The 22,529-nt window shown below is 41.3% G+C and overlaps 3 protein-coding genes across 6 annotated transcripts in view; 2 read left to right on the top strand and 1 right to left on the bottom strand.

Annotated features, from left to right (window-relative positions):
• Window positions 1-22,529, top strand: part of LOC127942576 (uncharacterized) — a 104,999-nt gene that overhangs the window by 19,496 nt on the left and 62,974 nt on the right. The gene's annotated exons all lie outside the window — the stretch shown is intronic.
• Window positions 5,060-17,683, bottom strand: LOC127942568 (NCK-interacting protein with SH3 domain). The gene is made up of 13 exons (XM_052538373.1): window positions 17,310-17,683; window positions 10,391-10,503; window positions 9,309-9,510; window positions 9,163-9,238; window positions 8,496-9,085; window positions 8,249-8,419; window positions 8,084-8,170; window positions 6,805-6,943; window positions 6,645-6,725; window positions 6,442-6,570; window positions 6,266-6,358; window positions 5,670-5,842; window positions 5,060-5,561 (listed from the first exon to the last, which is right to left on the bottom strand). Exons 1-13 carry the CDS (start codon window positions 17,481-17,483, stop codon window positions 5,349-5,351), a joined length of 2,241 nt encoding a protein of 746 aa, XP_052394333.1. The 5' UTR covers window positions 17,484-17,683; the 3' UTR covers window positions 5,060-5,348.
• ndufaf3 (NADH:ubiquinone oxidoreductase complex assembly factor) lies at window positions 17,826-22,365 on the top strand. 3 transcript variants are annotated; one of them, XR_008149346.1, is made up of 6 exons: window positions 17,826-18,034; window positions 18,322-18,523; window positions 19,446-19,512; window positions 20,851-20,951; window positions 21,031-21,167; window positions 21,234-22,365. XR_008149346.1 is itself a non-coding variant. In XM_052538386.1 (5 exons), exons 1-5 carry the CDS (start codon window positions 17,853-17,855, stop codon window positions 21,115-21,117), a joined length of 630 nt encoding a protein of 209 aa, XP_052394346.1. In that variant the 5' UTR covers window positions 17,826-17,852; the 3' UTR covers window positions 21,118-21,272. The 3 variants fall into 3 exon arrangements, 2 of the variants coding, with proteins under 2 accessions (XP_052394346.1, XP_052394345.1); XM_052538386.1 differs by having other exon boundaries at window positions 18,322-18,514; window positions 21,031-21,272; XM_052538385.1 differs by having other exon boundaries at window positions 21,031-21,272.

Below are 22,529 nucleotides of genomic sequence, written 5' to 3'. Positions count from 1 at the left end.
GCTCGAACTTTACTGTTTCACGTGATGTGGCTCGGGCAAACTACGTGCATCGTTCTCGTTTACACTTTACACTCTAATTTGTTCCATATTTTTTGTGTTATTTTGTTATATGTCGTTGTCTGTAGTTTCACTTAATACTAGGGGATTAAGAGAAAATGTTAAAAGGAAAGCTTTATTTTTATTCGCAAAACAGTTCAAAACTGATTTTGTTTTCTTTCAAGAAACACATTCTGTAGGTAATGATGTGAAATTCTGGAGGTCGCAATGGAATAATGACTTATGGTTTGCTCATGGCTCTGAGAGGTCTGCAGGGGTCGCTACGTTAAAGAACACTTTTTCTGGAAATGTTCTGGAGGATTCAGATCACTTTGGGCACTTTCTTTGTTTACTTTTAAGTTGGAATAATTCAGTATTTTTTTTGGTTAACATTTATGGATATAACCTTAACACTGAAAACACTAAACTTTTTGAATCTTTAGAGGAAAGAATTTTACTCTGGTTTCGTAAACACCCACAGGCATTTTTATTGATTGGTGGGGATTTTAATATTACTATAAATGACTTGGTTGATAGATGGCCCCCAAAGCAGCCATGTTCGTCCAGTGTTACTTTGAAGACTTTTGTGCAAAAATATAATCTGATTGATGCATGGAGGGAATTATATCCTAATAAGTGCTCTTACACTTGGAGTAACAAAAACGGCACAAGGCAGTCCCGCATAGATTTCTTTTTGGTTTCTAGGAGCATTTTAATAGAGAATATGTCAGTAAACATAATAATTACTCCCTTAACAGATCACAAGGCAATTTCTATAAATATTAGATCTTCTTCTTTTCTAACTCCATGCCGTACTTCTTTTTGGAAGATGAATATTTCTCATCTAAGGCATGAGGCAGTTAAATCGGAACTTACAAAATTAATTTCCTTTCACTGGGATCTGGCACAAAAGGAAGGTTCTTTCAGTAGGTATTGGGAACTTCTAAAATATGAAGTTGGTAAATATTTAAGGTCTTATGGGAGTTTTCTTTCTAAGCTTAACAGAATTTTGGAGGAACAAGTTGTTTCTGATATTACCTGTCTTTCTATGGTTTCGCCTGATAGACTTTTACCTGAGGAAAAAATTAAACTAAGTGATTTACAGAATAAATTGGATGAGATATACAAACGTAAAACAGAAGGTGCATTTGTCAGGTCTAGAATTAAATGGTTAGAACAGGGGGAACAAAACTCCTCCTACTTCTTTAACCTTGAAAGACAGCGAGGTAAACGTAATACAATTCACCACCTTAATATTAATGGTACTGTTACTAATGACCCAAAAGCTATCTCTCTTTTTTGCTATAATTTTTATGCCAATCTTTATAGATCTAACTATTGTTCTGATTCTGCTACGTCTCTTCTTAACTCTCTTAAAAATACTAATACAATTAGTGATCTGGAGAAAGAATGCTGTGATAAAAATCTGGTTTTAGATGAAGTAATAGATGCTATCAAACTTCTTAAATGTAACAAATCACCTGGCTGTGATGGCATTGCATCAGAATTTTATAAACAATTCTCAGATATTCTTGCCCCTTTTCTTTTAAATGTCTTTACTGAGAGTATCAAAAATCATGAACTCCCTCCTAGTCTATCTCAAGGAATAATAAACCTCATACCTAAACCAAAAAAAGACTTACTTCTGATTGAAAACTGGCGCCCAATAAGTTTATTAAATAACGATTATAAAATTCTGGCTATTATACTGTCTAAAAGAATTAAAAATGTTTTAAATTCTATAATAGATGAGACGCAATCTGGTTTTCTTAACAATAGACACATTTCAAATAATATACGTTTAGTTCTTGATATTATAGATTACTCTAATATGATTAGTGATGATAGCTTTCTTCTATTTCTGGATTTCTACAAAGCGTTCGACACACTGGAACATCATTTTATTTTTCAGTGTCTTGAAAAGTTTGGCTTTGGAACATTTTTTTGTAGTGCCATTAAAACTTTATATATGAACGGTAGTAGTTCAGTTATTTTAAAAAATGGAACAACTCGTCGTTTTGAATTACTGAGGGGCATTCGGCAGGGATGTCCTATTTCCCCCTACCTTTTTCTTCTTGCTGCTCAGATTCTTTGTTCTCATATAAAAGCCAGCAGTTTAAAAGGGGTGACTATTGCTGAAAGACAGGTCATTATCAGCCAGCTCGCTGACGACACAACCCTTTTTCTTAAAGATGAAAGTCAGATTTCACTTGCAATAAATATTATTGATTCATTCTCTAAAGCCTCAGGTTTATACTTAAATATTAAGAAATGTGAACTTTTTGCTATTAAAGACTGTAATGAATCATCTGTCCAGAATATCCCAGTAAAAGAAAGAATTTGTTATCTAGGTGTTTTAATTACTAAGGATCCAAAAGAAAGATGTAATCTTAATTACCAACCTCTTATTGATAAAACAGAGAAAAGATTTAACCAATGGCTACAAAGGGACCTGTCCTTAAAAGGTAGGGTACTTCTCACAAAAGCTGAAGGTCTTTCAAGGCTTATTTATGTTGCTCAGTCTGTTCCTATGGACCCAAAATTAGGTACTCGTGTTGACAAGCTCCTATTTAATTTTGTATGGAAGCGATCAATACACTATATAAGGAAATCTGTTGTGATGAACACATATGATAAAGGGGGTCTTAATTTTTTGGATTTCTGTACTTTAAGTTACACCCTCAAGATTAATTGGCTTAAACAATTTAGAAAGAAGCCAGGATCTATATGGAACTTCATTTCCAATTATATTTTCTCTCAGTTTGGTGGCCTTGAATTTCTTCTAATGTGTAACTATAAAATCGATAAACTACCAGCTGCATTATCTGATTTTCATATGCAAGTTCTCTTGGCTTGGTCACTAATATTCAAGCACAACTTTTCACCTCATAGATCTTTCATTTGGAATAACTGTAATGTTTTATACAAGAATAAGTCCATATTTTTTCAGAGTTGGTTTGATAAAAACATACTGTTGATCAGTCAGTTGATGAACTCTCAAGGGTTGTTATTGTCATATAAAGAGTTTTTAGATTACTTTCAATTTCCTGTTTCTCCAAGAGAATTTTCCATAGTTATGGACTCTATACCATCAGGTGTTATTGCTTTACTGAGAGGTACTCACTCTCTGTCTCAGGTCTCTCTTAATTTGGTTGATACCTTTATTGGTAGATTATGTTTTGCCGCTCCATGCAAAAATAATAATAGGATAATTCGTTCAATATTTCAGCAGAATATTGTTACTCTACCAGCTGTAACTGCGTATTGGAATAATGCAATGGGTGATATTTGCTGGAAGAAAGTGTGGTTGCTTCCTCATACGTATCTACTAACTAACAAAATAAAGGAGATTTCCTACAAAATAATTCATAAGTTCTATCCAGCAAAGCATTATATGAAAAAATTCAAAAGTGATATTTCCTCTAACTGCTCTTTTTGTGATGACTCTGTTGAAACTGTTGTTCATCTATTTTGGTACTGTTCATTTACAAAGAAATTTTGGCAAGAAGTTTTAAGCTTCATTAGGAGTAACATTTATAATGAATGTACTCTTTTCTGGAAGAATGTTGTATTGGGTTTTTTTGAGTATGAACAGTCTAAAAGGAAACAGTTTTATGTGATAAATCTGATTTTGCTTCTTGCAAAATTCCACATCCACAGATGCAAATATTCAAATTCAAGACCTCTTTTTCTTGTCTTTATAAAAGAATTTGAGCAATATCTTTTATTAATCCAGTTATCAAAAAACAAAAAAGCTTCTAAAACCTTATCTGTCTGTAACTCCTTTCCTATTTTTAATGCTATGTAAACCTCGATTTTACTATATTTTTTGTTTGTATTGTTTTAATCCCCCTGCTGTTTTATTTGTATAATTTATTTTTTGTTATTATTGTTCATTTTTATGTTGTTGATTTATATTTTTTGTATACTTTTTGTGAACTGTGAGCTGCAATAAAAAAAAAAAAAAAAAAAAAAAAAAAAAAAAAAAAAAAAAAATGGTATCGCAAGCTCAAACTAGACTGACCATAGACCGTAAAAGAGGAGTCGCGTGGTTTTGAAGTTCTGCTACAAGATGGCGGCACGCAGCCGACTTCAACTTCCGGTCGACTTCCTTGCCGCCTGAGACTTACACGCAAAATAAAAGCAGTGTTGCAAATAAATTAATAGATATGACCATGGAAAATATGTATTGCAAAATAATTGCTTTCGCGCCCTTTCATTTGTTTTGCAATTCTTAATTTTTGTTTGCAAAAAGCAAATGTATTTTCCTCAATACTTTTAAATAAAATGTTTTAAATTTGTTTTTGTTTTTATTGTTTTTGTATATTTTAAACAAGGTAAATCTTGATTTATTAAAATAAAAAGTCACATACATGGATTTTTCTGGGCTAAGCCCCGGATCTCCACTCACCCTAGGACCACCCCTGGTGATAACTACCGTTTATTTATAATTCCGTGTCTCTTAACAATCTGTCTCTGGCACTATTCAGACCGTTGTGTGATTTGAATGGAGACTGGTATCTATGAGCCACTGCTGAAAGAAAGAGCACGTGATTTATCAGAGAAACAGCCGCGGTGCGTCGCTTTAAAGCGTCCGGGTGGAAACTCACGAGCTGTAACACTAACAAGACGCAACTCATGAAACCTTTTTGTCTAAATTATCTGATGCGTAATATCTCATCAATTAAACGTATTGTCACGGATTAAAAAAAAAACAAAAAAACAAATGTAAATGGATTTTTTTCTTAGAGTTCAATCTTTTACTCAATTCTTTTAAAATTGCAAGATAAAAACTCGAAACTCTGAGGGGAATTGAGATAAAATATGTACTTAGCTTTTTATTATTATTATTATTATTAACCCGTTTTAAGGGAAAAGAAGTCAGAACTGTCAGATGTAAAATCAGAATTCTGTTTATATCTCACAGTTTTCCTCAGAATTAAAAGATACAGTCTAAAATGTGAGATTAATATTGGGTATGAAACAAGCTCCCATATGTTTAAAAAAACTAAACAGACACTCGTTTTAGGTGCATTAGGATGGCAGCATTTTATTAGTCTTTCAACACTGAGAAAATATATTGTTAGCGTTTCCCTTCTGAACAAAAACATACGAGGAAAAATAGATCATTTCACATGAAGCTGCATCAGACGCAGATCTCTGCATTAATACACTCACTGCTGAAGGGGGCGGGGTCAGTCAGAGGTCAAGGGTTAGGGTCAGTAACTCGGTCATGTGTGGGAACAGTCGGAGCTCGTGAAGCAGATGTGTGAGAGTTTAAGACGAGCAGGACACAGATCTAGTCTACACACTCAGTTTCTATTGATCTGAGGGAACTCCTGGAGCATCTGCTGCACGATGAGTTTGTCCATCTGTCTGCTGGAGCCCCGATCCTCCCCACAATCCTCCTCTTCTCCCAGGATCCTCTGCAGCGCCCCCTGCAGGTCGCTCAGACGGTGCCGGTGCTCCAGGTAGTCCGTGGAGCGCATGAGGGCCAGCATGAGAGACAGATACTCCATCCGCATCTGAGGACACACACACACACACACACACACACACACACACACACACACAGGTTACAGGTGCTGCACTTCTTCAGGGTCTGGGTCTGGTGTGTGAGGAGTGTGTCTCACTCGGTCCCCGGGGCACAGGTCTGAGATCTGTCTCACTGCGATGTCGATCATCACCATCAGGTCGCTGTGGTAGAAGATATCAGCCGTGTCTCGACTGGAGAACACATCCTGCAGGAACTTGAGCACGGAGTGAGGAGCAGGAGGAGCGTGATCGAACACACACACCGGGTCCCCTGCACACACACACACACACATCACTGCAGCAGCTCTACTGTGTGTGAGTGTGTGTGTGTGTCTGAGTGTGTGTGTGTGCGTGCGAGTGTCAGAGTGTTTGTTTGTGTGAGTGTGTGTGTGTGTGTGCATGTGTGTGTGCATGTGTCTGAGTGTTTGTTTGTGCGAGTGTGTGTGTGTGTGTGTGTGTGTGTGTGCATGTGTGTGTGTGCGTGTGTGTGTGCATGTGTCTGAGTGTTTGTTTGTGCGAGTGTGTGTGTGTGTGTGTGTGTGTGTGTGTGTGTGTGCATGTGTGTGTGTGCGTGTGTGTGTGCATGTGTCTGAGTGTTTGTTTGTGTGAGTGTGTGTGTGTGTGTGTGTGTGTGTGTGCATGTGTGTGTGTGCATGTGTCTGAGTGTTTGTTTGTGCGAGTGTGTGTGTGTCACCTCCTCTGTTGAGCAGTAGCAGTAGTTTCTCGGTGAGAATCTTCACATTGTGTCTCTTGGTCAGCGCCTGCATCACCATGTTACTCTCCGGGACTGCAGGGGGCAGCAGACACACAAGCACAGGTCAAGAGAGAGACAGAGACGACACACTGACGGTTCTGTGTCGAGTGATGTACCGCTCAGGTGCAGGTTGAAGGCCAGCAGCAGGTTGATGAAGAGGTCCGGCAGCTGCTCTGTGGGGTCAGAGGGCAAGCCGTCCTCAATCACGTCCAGCAGGAACTGCAGGAAATCAGCGTTCAGATGCTCTGAGACAGAGAGGGACAGGTCAGTCAGCGGTCAGCAGCACCGGAGCCTCCAGCGGCGCGAGCGTCTCTCTTACCGTAGTGATGCAGCGGGATCTGCTCTCCTCTGCTGAAGATCATGGCCATCAGCAGCGCGCTGTAGCACATCTTCTCATGCTCTGCACACAGAACACAGTCAGCTGACCGCACACACACACACACACACACACACGAGCTCAGAGGAGGAGCGCGTCTCACCCTGAGTGTCCGTCTGCAGGTCCCTGGCCAGCTCCATGGTCAGGACAGAGTTCAGGAGGGTGGAGATGAGCGCCGCGTCCAGACCACACATCGCCCCGAACACCTTCAGCAGCAGCAGACGCAGAGACACACGGTGCTCCTGAGAGATCACACACACACACACAGCACTCTTCACTCTTCACTCTTCACTACAAACAACTACTAACTAGGACCACAACTGTAGAGTTTAATGATCACAAGAGAACAATGCAGTCTACACACATCTATAAAGATAACTACAAGGATAATGTTAACTATAACAGTAACAATAACTGGAACGTTAACTATAACAATAATTAAACCAATACCAATAACGTTTCAATCTTCACTCTAGTAGTGAATTCGGTTGTTAAGTGATGACGTAAGAAGCGCTGTTTCCGGGTCCAAGCCTCAACTCGCTTCACTTGAGAATACGACCTCAGCAGCCGTTTATGAGCACTGTTTATTCATATTAATCATTTAAGCTAAACGCTTTCAAACTTACGGTATACACTACAGTCTCCGTGCTCACAGCGTCCCTAACACAAATAATTTTTTATATATTTTTTTAATATTTATATTTTCATTGTCTGGCTATCAGGTACTTCGGTATGGAGTTAAAGGTTAAGATTATAAATTTTTCGCTAGTATTCTATCACATTGTGAGTTTATATTAGCACCTTTTGTTGTTTTCTCATGGTAACTGATAGAGCGTTTGGACACGGAAGCGCTGCTACGAGACGTCAGACTTAACAAGCGAATAGTGACGTCACACCACACTTAAATGAAAACAGCACAGGAGAACACTGACAGCCAATCAGAATCTGTTCTTACAATAAACAGAATATTATTGTTCATTAGTGTGGACATGAATATAGTTGTCATTATATTTATACTCGTAGTTATCATCATAGCTATTGTTAGAGTTATCGTTATCAACTACATTTATAATTATTATTATATTTACCATAGCCATCATCATTATTCTTCTAGTTATTTTTTACAATTGTCATTATAGTTTTGTGTAGTTATCACCTCAACTATAATGACAACTGTACCTGCAATAATAATCATAACGATAGCTAAATTATCATTATAGTTACCGTTAAGAATTATAAGTACAGTTAAGTATGGTATTCATTACAGTCCTCGTTACTATTGTTTTAGATAGTGTTAGCATTATCGTTAACACTATAAGAATAGTTATTATTACATTTATGGCTATAGTTATCATTCTCGGTGTAATCATCAGAGCGCTCACCATCTGATAATACGACACCAGCGACAGAACCGGCTCGTACTCGTTCACGCGACACATCTTCTTACACACCTCAGGATCCGCGTCAGTCTGAAAGAAACACACACATTACTGTATGAACATGACACAGTTGATATACAGATATAGTGTGATATGAGCATGTCTCACCAGTATCTGCAGTAACTCCTCCAGGTAACATGCGATGAGCGCGTGATCTTCGTACAGAGCCCAGCTGCGCTGCTGCGAGTCGTCACGGTGTCGCGCTAGATCACTGAAGATCACCTGCAGCCGCTGCTCGTCGTGACACACCTGTCCGAGCGGCAGCGCCGAGCCCAGATCCTGACGACACACACCAGACACCGCTTCAGCAGCTGAGCCAGAGACAGATCGACTCCAGTACTCACCAGATACTAACCTTACTCTCCACCAGAGACAGCAGCACCTGCTCCAGGTCCGCCCTCGCCCTCGGCAACACGCCCTGCAGGTGACCCACCACCACGCCCACGGCAACACGAGACAGCTCGTAACTAAGGCCCGTGTTCTTGCGCACCAGTTCGATCAGTTCCGCTCCGATCGTCATGGGAACGGCTGCAGACTGGGTGGGGCTACTAGGAGCACTGAGAGAACCAGGGGGCGGAGCCAGTGGCCACTCCGCGTCTGATTGGTGTTCGGCGGTAGGCTGTTGACTGATTGGCTGAGGCGCTGGGCTCTTTTTAGAAGGGTCTGGAGACTGATCAGGTATGGGAGGGGGCGGAGCCTGTGAACTCTTTTTACAAGGCTCTACCTGAGGGGATCGGTCAGGCAGAGGAGGGGGCGGAGCCTTGCCTCGTTTTGGCACAGGGGGCGGAGTGCTGCTGACGCTGGGAAGACTGACATCTGAGGAAACTCCAGAATGGGAGGAGCTGGAGTCTAAGGAGGCGGAGCTGACAGACAGAGAGGGTCCAGTGGGAGGGACAGAGCTGGGGGCGGGGCTTGTGGAGGAAACTCTCAGTGGCACTTCTGGATCTGTAGAGAGAGATACGTTCAGTCAGTCATGTGCAGAGTAACGGGAGCGTGTCGGCCGAGGTTTTTCCAGCACCCACCGTTGCGTCGTAACTCGCGGTGTTTCTCCGGAGGAGGCGGAGTCACTGGTGCTGCTCTGCGAGGCTGAGGAGGAACCTGCGGCCGAAACATACAATCAGCAGGAACACAGGGATGGGGGTCATCAGAGCGCAGGTGTCTGCTGTACCTGATAGAGTCCAGGAACACTAGCGGGACGCTCGGACGTGGTCTCGCTGCCCTGGCAGCTGTAGGTTCGACTCAGACCGTTGGGAGGCTGCGGCCTGCGGCTCAGTGACACCTCACTGGAGGAGGACGGGATCTTCTGCTTGTGACCGGATGGAGTCGGGCTTCTGCGGGACACCGTCTCCTTCCTGTGGTGGATCAACTTCCTGTGGAGGGTCACATATATATAAAATTATAAGTGCTATATAATATTTAATATAATATATAAATTATATAAAGAGAACGAGTCAGTCTGTTGTTCATTATCTGGCTCGGCTCGATGTTCATCTTCAGTTCTCTCTTCACAGCAGTTCAGTCAGTCACTGTTTGAGTGCATGAACAAGTTAACAGCTTAAGTCATCTGTGGATTAATGCGTATTGGAGACGCGAACCGTTTCAAACGATTCAGTTCGATTTGGTGAACTGGTTCAAAAAGATTACATTGAATGATTCGTTCATGAACCGGATATCACAAACTGCTTTGTTTTGAACTCGCTCACAACAGACACGGAAGAGAAGACAATGCTGAATAAAGTTGTAGTTTTTGCTATTTTTGGACCAAAATGTATTTTCGATGCTTCAGAATATTCTAACTGCCCCTCTGATGTCACATGGACTACTTTGATGATGTGTTTCTTACCTTTCTGGACATGGACAGTAGACCGTACACACAGCTTCAATGGAGGGACTGAGAGCTCTCGGACTAAATCTAAAATATCTTAAACTGTGTTCTGAAGATAGACGGAGGTCTCACGGGTTTGGAACGACATGAGGATGAGTTATTAATGACATAATTATGATTTTTGAGTGAACTATCTCTTTAATATTATGTATAAATGTAAAAATATAATAATAAAGAAAAATGTAACTATTATGCATTATAATAATATATTAATATAACTATAAATGTGTAAGAATAAACTTATATATAAAAATATAAATATTATATATTATAAGAAAATATTATATAATATAACAAAATGTCATGATTTAATAAAACATAGATGTGTAATATAAAATATAATAAATGTATTGTATTGTACTCACTGCAGGATGTCTCTCTGCTCCAGGTTGTATTTGCCTCCGTTGGTCATGGCCACATTGTGAATGGCTTCAATGGCTCGATCAACAGACTGCAGCACCTCGTCCTGCTCTGGAGCCTGATGAGATGTCACCATCATCAATATCATTATCATCATCAACAACGGCATCACCTTCATCATCATCATCATCATCATCATCATCATCATCATCATCATCATCATCACATCACCATCATCATCATCATCATCACCGTCAACATGATCATCACCATCACCGTCATCACGCCATCATCACGAACATCAAAATAATCACCATCATCATCACATCATCACCTTCACCATCATCATCACCGCCATCATCGTCATGACCACCATCAACATAACCGCCATCATCGTCATGACCGCCATCATCACCACCATCATCACCACCATCAACATCCTCATCATCAGCACCATCATCATCACCACCGTCATCATCATCATCAGCACCATCATCATCACCACCGTCATCATCATCAACAACAGCATCATCATCACCACTGTCAACATCATCATCACTGCCATCATCATCATCACCGTCATCATGTTATCACCACTACTGTACACAGGCCACCAGGGCACCATACAGATTTTATTAAAGAGTTTGGTGATTTTACATCCGAGTTAGTTCTGGCTGCAGATAAAGTCTTAATAGTTGGTGATTTTAATATCCATGTCGATAATGAAAAAGATGCATTGGGATCAGCATTTATAGACATTCTGAACTCTATTGGTGTTAGACAACATGTTTCAGGACCTACTCATTGTCGAAATCATACTCTAGATTTAATACTGTCACATGGAATTGATGTTGATAGTGTTGAAATTATTCAGCCAAGTGGTGATATCTCAGATCATTATTTAGTTCTGTGTAAACTTCATATAGCCAAAATTGTAAATTCTACTTCTTGTTACAAGTATGGAAGAACCATCACTTCTACCACAAAAGACTGCTTTTTACGTTATCTTCCTGATGTATCCGAATTCCTTAGCATATCCAAAACCTCAGAACAACTTGATGATGTAACAGAAACTATGGACTCTCTGTTTTCTAGCACTTTAAATACAGTTGCTCCTTTACGCTTAAGAAAGGTTAAGGAAAACAGTTTGACACCATGGTATAATGAGCATACTCGCACCCTAAAGAGACCAGCCCGAAAAATGGAGCGCAGCTGGAGGAAAACAAAACTAGAGGTATTTCGTATTGCTTGGCGGGAAAGTAACATATCCTACAGAAAAGCATTAAAAACTGCTAGATCTGATTACTTTTCTTCTCTTTTAGAAGAAAACAAACATAACCCCAGGTATTTATTCAATACAGTGGCTAAATTAACGAAAAATAAAGCCTCAACAAGTGTTGACATTTCCCAACACCACAACAGTAATGACTTTATGAACTACTTTACTTCTAAAATCGATACTATTAGAGATAAAATTGCAACCATTCAGCCGTCAGCTACAGTTTCGCATCAGACAGTGCACTATAGACCCCCTGAGGAACAGTTCCACTCATTCTCTACTATAGGAGAGGAAGAATTGTATAAACTTGTTAAATCATCTAAACCAACAACATGTATGTTAGACCCTATACCATCTAAGCTCCTAAAAGAGGTGCTTCCAGAAGTCATAGGTCCTCTTCTGACTATTATTAATTCCTCATTGTCATTAGGATATGTCCCCAAAACCTTCAAACTGGCTGTTATTAAGCCTCTCATAAAAAAACACAACTTGACCCCAGAGAACTTGTTAATTATAGACCAATCTCGAATCTCCCTTTTCTGTCCAAGATACTAGAAAAGGTGGTATCCTCACAATTATATTCCTTCTTAGAGAATAATGGTATATGTGAGGATTTCCAGTCAGGATTTAGACCGTATCATAGTACTGAGACTGCTCTCCTTAGAGTTACAAATGATCTGCTCTTATCATCTGATCGTGGGTGTATCTCTCTATTAGTTTTATTGGATCTTAGTGCTGCGTTTGACACAATTGACCACAACATTCTTTTGCATAGACTTGAACACTTTGTTGGCATCAGTGGAAGTGCATTAGCATGGTTTAAATCGTACTTATATGACCGCCATCAGTTCGTAGCAGTGAATGAAGATGTATCATATCGATCACAAGTGCAGTATGGAGTACCTCAAGGCTCAGTACTAGGGCCGCTACTCTTCACGCTTTATATGTTACCCTTGGGAGATATCATCAGGAAACATGGTGTTAGCTTTCACTGTTATGCTGATGATACTCAGCTCTATATTTCCTCGCAGCCCGGTGAAACACACCAATTTGAAAAACTAATGGAATGCATAATCGATATAAAAAATTGGATGACGAGTAATTTCTTACTGCTAAATTCAGAAAAAACAGAGGTGTTAATCATAGGGCCTAAAAACTCTGCTTGTAATAACCTAGAACACTGTCGAAGACTTGATGGTTGCTCTGTCAATTCTTCGTCATCAGTTAGGAACCTAGGTGTGCTACTTGATCGCAATCTTTCCTTAGAAAGCCAGATTTCTAGCATTTGTAAAACTGCATTTTTCCATCTCAAAAATATATCTAAATTACGGCCTATGCTCTCAATGTCAAATGCAGAAATGTTAATCCATGCATTTATGACTTCAAGGTTAGACTATTGTAATGCTTTACTGGGTGGTTGTTCTGCACGCTTAGTAAACAAACTACAGCTAGTCCAAAATGCAGCAGCAAGAGTTCTTACTAGAACCAGGAAGTATGACCATATTAGCCCGGTCCTGTCCACACTGCACTGGCTCCCTATCAAACATCGTATAGATTTTAAAATATTGCTTATTACTTATAAAGCCCTGAATGGTTTAGCACCTCAGTATTTGAATGAGCTCCTTTTACATTATACTCCTCTACGTCCGCTACGTTCTCAAAACTCAGGCAATTTGATAATACCTAGAATATCAAAATCAACTGCGGGCGGCAGATCCTTTTCCTATTTGGCGCCTAAACTCTGGAATAACCTACCTAACATTGTTCGGGAGGCAGACACACTCTTGCAGTTTAAATCTAGATTAAAGACCCATCTCTTTAACCTGGCATACACATAACATACTAATATGCTTTTAATATCCAAATCCGTTAAAGGATTTTTAGGCTGCATTAATTAGGTAAACCGGAACCGGAAACACTTCACATAACGTGTACCTTCTACATCATCAGAAGAATGGCATCTACGCTAATATTAGTCTGTTTCTCTCTTATTCCGAGGTCACCGTAGCCACCAGATCCAGTCTGTGTCCAGATCAGAGGGTCACTGCAGTCACCCGGATCCAGTACGTATCCAGACCAGATGGTGGATCAGCACTTAGAAAGGACCTCAACTGCCCTGAAAGACAGCGGAGACCAGGACAACTAGAGCCCAGATACAGATCCCCTGTAAAGACCTTGTCTCAGAGGAGCACCAGGACAAGACCACAGGAAACAGATGATTCTTCTGCACAATCTGACTTTGCTGCAGTCTGGAATTGAACTACTGGTTTCGTCTGGTCAGAGGAGAACTGACCCCAACTGAGCCTGGTTTCTCCCAAGGTTTTTTTCTCCATTCTGTCACCGATGGAGTTTCGGTTCCTTGCCGCTGTCGCCTCTGGCTTGCTTAGTTGGGGTCACTTCATCTACAGCGATATCATTGACTTGATTGCAAATAAATGCACAGACACTATTTAACTGAACAGAGATGACATCACTGAATTCAATGATGAACTGCCTTTAACTATCATTCTGCATTATTGACACACTGTTTTCCTAATGAATGTTGTTCAGTGCTTTGACGCAATGTATATTGTTTAAAGCACTATATAAATAAAGGTGATTGATTGATTGACCAACATCAAAATCATCATCATCATCATCATCATCATCACCTTCACCATCATCATCATCAGCACATCACCATCATCACCACTGTCAACATGATCATCACCATCACCGTCATCACGTTATCATCATCATCATCATCATCATCATCACCGTCAACATAATCACCATCACCTTCACCATCATCATCATTGTCATCACCGCCATCATCATCATAATCAACATTATCATTGTCACCACCATCATCAGATCAAACGTTCACAGGCAGATTCATCTTGTGCAGAGACTGAGTTCAGCACTGATGTGTGTCTCACAGTATGTATGTGTATATATAGAGTAAGAGGAGCCTCTAGCGGGACAAGAAACCAGAGACGCTGCAGAATACGCAGAAAAACCTCCCAGGCATGATTTATCTGTTTCTGGAAAACGATGCATGTGGCAGGGCATACAGATCATCAGTGACTACAAGTCAATCAACTTCACTCCAACGGTCACAGACGTTTCCTTCCTTAACGAGCTAAATGACTTTTATGCTTGCTTCAACAGCGACAGCAAGGAGACGCCCACCAAAATTACACACTCAGCAGACCACCAACCCCTTAAACTCACCTCCACAGATGTCCACACTGCACTGAGCCGGATCAACGCACGCAAGGCTGCTGGCCCGGATGGCATTCCTGGACGTGTGCTTAGGGCATGTGCAGAGCAGCTTGCAGGGGTCTTCACAGACATTTTCAACCTGTCCCTCACCCAAGCAACTGTGCCTACATGTTTTAAGTCCACATCCATTGTACCAGTACCGAAACACTCCTCCCCAACGTGCCTCAATGACTATCGCCCCGTAGCACTCACACCCATCATTATGAAGTGCTTCGAGCGACTGGTCCTAGCACATCTCAAAGACTGCCTCCCACCCACACTGGACCCACACCAATTTGCCTACCGCAGAAATAGGAGCACAGAGGATGCAGTATGCACAGTGCTGCACTCTGCACTCACACACCTGGACAATAACAACGCGTATGTTAGGATGTTGTTTGTTGACTTCAGTTCAGCATTTAACACCGTCATTCCCTCCAAGCTGACCACAAAACTTGGAGACCTGGACATTAACAGCTCCCTCTGCAACTGGATTATGGACTTTCTGACCAACAGGCCTCAGCATGTTCGGTCAGGCCACACCCACTCCACCACCATCACACTTAACACTGGCGTACCACAGGGCTGTGTGCTGAGCCCATTCCTCTACTCCCTTTACACCCACGACTGCAAGCCTGTGCATGGATCCAACTCCATCATTAAGTTTGCAGACGACACCACGGTGATTGGCCTCATCAGTGACAACGATGAGACTGCCTACAGGGAAGAGATTCAGCACCTGGCCACATGGTGCGCTGACAATAACCTGCTCCTTAACACCAATAAGACCAAGGAGCTCATTGTGGACTTCAGGAAGAAGAAAGGAAGCACGCATGACCCCATCCACATTACATTAACGGGATGGTTGTAGAACGTGTTTCCAGCTTCAAGTTCCTGGGAACCACCATCTCGAAGGACCTGTCCTGGACTACAAACACCTCCAGCCTGGTCAAGAAGGCTCACCAGCGCCTTTTCTTCCTCAGGACACTGAAGAAGAACCAGCTGTCTTCAGACATCCTGGTGAACTTCTACCGGTGTGCGATCGAGAGCATCCTGACCAGTTGCATCACAGTCTGGTATGGGAACTGCTCAGTGGCTGACCGCAAGGTACTGCAGAGGGTGGTGAAAACTGCCCAGCGCATCACAGGGACACCACTTCCTGCTCTTGAGGACATCCAGAGGAAACGCTGTCTACGTCGAGCTCGCAGCATTCTGAAGGACTCCTCTCACCCTGACCACGGACTGTTTAACCTCCTGCCCTCCGGAAGGCGTTTCAGGAGCCTCCGGACAAGGACCACAAGATTCAGGAACAGCTTTTTCCCTACAGCTGTCTCCTTGCTGAACTCTGCCCTCTGACACCCCTCAACACCCCCCACACCACACATAGACTCCTCCCCCTCTTCAAAACTACATCTGACTGATTTATTTATTTACAACAAGCTTAAAACAGTAACTTGTTATTACTTGCACTACTGTCGGTTCGTCCAGAAACACTGTATAATCCATTTGCACACTGAAATATTTTCTATGCACTTTACTGTCCATTGCAATAGTGTAATTATGTTCATATGTTCATAGTTCTGCCTATACTGTACTATACTTTTACATAATTCATCTGTATAGTATGTTCATACTACACCTATCTGTATATCATGCTAATAGTATTTGAAATCTGTAAATTATGCCCATAATACTTATCTGTATAGTTATTGTACATATTGTAGACCTTGTATATTCTGTACTTACTGCTTATTGCACTTCTGGTTAGATGCTAACTGCATTTCGTTGTCTTTTACCTACATGTGCAGTGACAATAAAGTTAACTCTAATCTAATCTACAACCCAATATAATATATAAAAACATAATAATAATAAATCCATAAGATTCTATAATATTAACATATGTATTTACATCTGAATTATACTCTATGATCTGTATTATAAAAACGTTATAATTTATTGTCACATAAAAATACAATAATTTACAAAAATCAAAATATAAAGAAATATAAAGCAATATAATAATATATTGATATAATATAAAAATACATGTTATTAGAATATAACCCAATACGTTATAAAAATTATATAATATGACAAAAAATATATATAAACGTAATACTAAATTAAATATGATTCTGTAATATTGCACAAAATATTACACACTATTATTTTATGAATAAAATATTACATACAATTATATATAAAAAATAAAAACTGCATATAGGAATATAATACATTATATATGACATACAAATGTAAAGTACAAACATGTAATAATCAATACAATGAAAAATAATATTCTAAAACATTACATAACAAAAATTATGTGTATTTACACACTCACGCACGCACGCACGCGCACACAAACGCACGCACACGAATATATTTGTCCGTCTCACCGGTATTTTCTCGATGTATGAGGCGGGGATGTAGCCGGTCTCTCCGGAGCTGCAGCGCGTCGCGAGCCACCAGTGCGCGCTGCTGCGCTCGAGGACGAGGAAAGACTCTCCCGCGGGGAAGCGCAGCGCGTTCCGCTCCGCCGAGCTGAAGGCGAACAGGGATCGATACATCATCAAACCGGCCGTTTCCCCCGCACTGACGCGTCCGTCGCACTCAGAGCAACGATATAAACACAAGCAACGCGATCATAACACGCTCAGATCGTGCGAGTGCGCGAGCTGGAGAACCGCAGCCAGTAAACACGACAGCGGGCGCGCGCACAGGCAGTCACGCGCACTCAAGGGAAAATAATCGAACTCCGAACCTGGGCAGCTGATTCACGGGAATACTGAGATGCTCGAGTTTAAATAAAAAAATAACTGGATATTTATGTGTGAATATTGACATGTAACCTACTATAAAAATAAATTATCAATAAACATTTCATAAATGGCGAATATGAACGATAACATATACAGAAATGAACCTATAAAGGGTTAAAGATGATCATTTGCGCAAGAGAACTGTCATTGCGCAGGATGTTGTCATCACCGATGCGCGTGTCCGTCTGCGCGCACTCGTGGGTTCCGTGCGTCATGGCCGCCGTCAGCTGCGCAAGGCTCCTGTCACCGGGATCCGTTCACGGACTGCGGCTCGGTTCTTGGCTTCTTCCGGCTCTGAGCCGGTAAACGGTGTTCTGCAGCTCTCGTGTGCTCTGTTTATAGTATATACCGAGAACTGAGACAGTATTCAGACAGTCTTTGCTAAATTGTTACATCACCTTGTCATGCTTGTGGTGTGCAGTGATTTCAGATATAAAAGGATTTCTGAATCTAAAATAATTGTTTGTGTGTAAAAGTACTTTTTAAGTCAAATCAAATCAGTAGAAGGTCAAGCGCAGTGCATTGTGGGATGCAGTGTTCAGCACATGGGCTCTGTTGTGTGCTGCACATAACTGTTTGTGTGTTGTAGAGTGTCTCAGGCGCGCCGCCACAGGCTCGGTCCCGCCGATGACGAGCTCTACCAGAGGACCACAGTGTCGCTCCTGCAGAAGGAAGGGGGAGGAGCCGTCATCTACAGCTACAGCCCGCGCGGATTCAACATCAGCGGGAACAGAGTGATGGGACCCTGCGCCGTGCTGCCCCCTGCCGTCCTGCAGTGGAACGTGAGACCTGTGTGTGTGTGAGAGTGTGCGTGTGTGTGTGTGTGTGTGTGAGAGTGTGTGTGTGTGTGTGTGCGCTGCCCCCGGCCGTCCTGCAGTGGAACGTGAGACCTGTGTGTGTGTGTGTGTGTGTGTGTGAGTGTGAGTGTGTGTGAGTGTGTGTAAATGTGTGTGAGAGTGTGTGTGTGTGTGTGCGCTGCCCCCGGCCGTCCTGCAGTGGAACGTGAAACCTGTGTGTGTGTGTGAGTGTGTGTAAATGTGTGTGAGAGTGTGTGTGTGTGTGTGTGTGTGAGAGTGTGTGTGTGTGTGCGCTGCCCCCGGCCGTCCTGCAGTGGAACGTGAGAGCAGACCAGTGTGTGTGTGTGTGTGTGTGAGTGTGTGTGTGTGAGAGTGTGTGTAAATGTGTGTGTGTGAGTGTGTGTGTGTGTGTGTGTGTGTGTGAGTGTGTGTGTGCTGCCCCCGGCCGTCCTGCAGTGGAACGTGAGAGCAGACCAGTGTGTGTGTGTGTGTGTAAATGTGTGTGTGTGAGAGTGTGTGTAAATGTGTGTGAGTGTGTGTGTGTGAGAGTGTGTGTGTGTGTGTGTGTGCGCTGCCCCCGGCCGTCCTGCAGTGGAATGTGAGAGCAGACCAGTGTGTGTGTGAGTGTGTGAGTGAGTGTGTGTGTTCACTGTGTGTGTGTGTGTGTGTGAGTGTGTTCACTGAGTGTGTGTGTGTGTGTGTGTGTGTGTGTGTGTGTGAGTGAGTGTGTGTGTTTGTGTGTGTGATTGTGTGAGTGTGTGTGTGTGAGTGTGTGTGTGTGATTGTGTGTGTGTGTGTGTTCACTGTGTGTGTGTGTGTGTGTGTGTGTGAGAGTGTGTGTGTGTGTGATTGTGTGAGTGTGTGATTGTGTGTGTGTGTGTTCACTGTGTGTGTGTGTGTGTGTGTGTTGTTGCAGGTGGGTCATCACACAGACATCACAGTGGAGAGTTTGTCTCTGTTTTATCTGCTGGAGCCACGCATCGGTGAGTAAACACTACTACAGTAAACACTACAGTAAACAGTAAACACTACAGTAAACACTACAGTAAACAGTAAACACTACAGTAAACAGTAAACACTACAGTAAACACTACAGTAAACGGTAAACGGTAAACACTACAGTAAACAGTAAACACTACAGTAAACACTACAGTAAACAGTAAACACTACAGTAAACACTACAGTAAACACTATTCTAATACTACAGTAAACACTACAGTAAACACTACAGTAAACAGTAAACACTACAGTAAACACTACAGTAAACACTACAGTAAACAGTAAACACTACAGTAAACACTACAGTAAACAGTAAACACTACAGTAAACACTAGAGTAAACACTACAGTAAACAGTAAACTACAGTAAACAGTAAACACTACAGTAAACACTACAGTAAACAGTAAACACTACAGTAAACCGTAAACACTACAGTAAACACTACAGTAAACAGTAAACACTACAGTAAACAGTAAACACTACAGTAACCAGTAAACACTACAGTAAACACTACAGTAAACAGTAAACACTACAGTAAACACTACAGTAAACAGTAAACACTACAGTAAATACTGCAGTAAACAGTAAACACTACAGTAAACACTACAGTAAACAGTAAACACTACAGTAAACAGTAAACACTACAGTAACCAGTAAACACTACAGTAAACACTACAGTAACCAGTAAACACTACAGTAAACACTACAGTAAACAGTAAACACTACAGTAAACACTACAGTAAACCGTAAACACTACAGTAAACACTACAGTAAATGGTAAACACTACAGTAAACAGTAAACACTACAGTAAACACTACAGTAAACAGTAAACACTACAGTAAACAGTAAACACTACAGTAAACACTACAGTAAACAGTAAACACTACAGTAAACACTACAGTAAACAGTAAACACTACAGTAAACAGTAAACACTACAGTAAACACTACAGTAAACAGTAAACACTACAGTAAACAGTACAGTAAACAGTAAACACTGCAGCTTCTGCTGTGATCACAGTATGCACTAAACACACAGATCTGCTGCACTTGTCCAGAGGTTACTCATTATTATCTTCAGTATTATTCAGTAATAACCCTAACGAGCTTGTGTGATGATGTAAACACTAGTAATCAGTACACAGTGCAGATTTACTCTTGTATCAAGAGAATATACATTTTATTAATACTTTTTATTAATACAAGAAATGTTGCCTTGGCAACTAGCTAAAATAAAAGCATCATTATTATTATTATTATTATTATTATTATTATTATTATAGTTGTAGTTGTGGTTTAACGCGAGTGGCGGTGGTCTTACAGAGATCCTGGTGCTGGGGACGGGGGCTCGTACGGAGCGTCTGGATACAAGCGTGCTGGACTTCCTGAAGAAGAAGGGCATCGCTGTGGAGGTTCAGGACACGGTAAAGCTCCGTCTCTACACTCGTCTCTAATAAAGACACGTTACAGCAGGCTAACACTGAGAAACGCTTCTCCTCGCAGCCAAACGCATGTGCGACGTTCAACTTCCTGTCCAGCGAGAGACGGTTAGCAGCGGCCGGCCTGATCCCTCCTCCTGCGGCCGAGTAACAGAGAACTCTGGGAAACCATGTCACATGATCAATGTGTGTGTGTGTGTGTGTGCAGAGAGAATAAACACAGATTCAAGGTGTTATTACACGAGTGTGTGTGTGTGTGTGTGTGTGCAGAGAGAATAAACACAGATTCAAGGTGTTATTACACGAGTGTGTGTGTGTGTTGGTCTGTCTCTGTCCTCTGTGAGAACGGCTCAGTCTGAGCTCGTGTGTGTGATCAGACACAAACACACTCTCTTCATCGCGAGCACGTCTTTATTAGCTCCACATCACGTCTAACGTTTATTTGTGTAAATCTCAGGTGTGGACGAGTCTAAACTTTGATAAAGAATTTCTCTGGATTTTAGACTTTAGTCTTTGCATCTTTACCCTAACCCTAATCAAGAGTTTGTATCATATGACCCCTTAAAAACACCGTAGCAACGATCAAGAACACCCTAGCAACCTCTCAGAAGACACTAGCACGTCCAGTGTCACATTTAACTGATTCTGTATATTATCTCTATATTACCAAGTGTTTCTAGTGTGTTTCCCTGCATTGCTCACTCACCGCTGATGTGAAGGGCCAGAGCGTGACCTCTGAACTCTATGACATCATCTCTCAGGTGGTTCTGTGTGGGTCCATGTTGTAATATGTCCCAGGATTGTTGTCCTCAGAGTATAGTAATACCAGTAAATTATGACTTTTTTGGGAGATTTACAAGTCATAGAGAATATAGTGTATAGATGTAGAATCGAAATCAATCTAAACACATATCTGGAACATTGGGATCAAGAAACTAAAACACAAAGTAAATTACAATTCTATCGAACTCTAAAATCTGATTATGAATGTGAAGATTATCTTCAGAGACGGATCCTGAGCAAGTACAGGCTCTGTGAGCACAGTCTAGTGTGAGTGTGTGTGTGTGTGTGAGAGAGAGAGAGAGAGAGACAGCAGCTGAACGTGGCCCGCAGGGACTTCACGTGGGCCGGTTCTGGGCCGGTTCTGGGCCGAAACTGCTTGCTCTCTGGGTCTGACCCTACTGTGCTCATTAGTATGTTTCTGTGTTTCTATGCAAGTTAAAGACTCATATCAAATGTTCACATTTCTAAGACGTTATAATATTCAGTTCCATTACTGTGATGTTCATTTAATTATTGTTATTATGTATTTTATTTTTTTTCTATATATGTATTCTAAGCTTTGGCAATATTGTATCATTACATTCATGCCAATAAAGCGATATTAAAAATCTAAAAATGCCTGTAGTTTTGTATGAGCAGGACGGTTAGAGAAAGGGGATAGAAAATACAGTCTGTACTGTAGCCATTACACCTACAGGTACACTAGTGTGTGTTTTCATATATATATTATATATATATATACCTCCTCCAGAGGAGAACTGAGGCACTTCCTCCTCCATA

Source organism: Carassius gibelio, chromosome A22 (assembly GCF_023724105.1).
Source record: "Carassius gibelio isolate Cgi1373 ecotype wild population from Czech Republic chromosome A22, carGib1.2-hapl.c, whole genome shotgun sequence".
NCBI classification, from domain to species: domain Eukaryota; kingdom Metazoa; phylum Chordata; class Actinopteri; order Cypriniformes; family Cyprinidae; genus Carassius; species Carassius gibelio.
The sequence above is the reverse complement of the archived record's forward strand: the minus strand, read 5'-3'. Positions and strand labels throughout refer to the sequence as shown.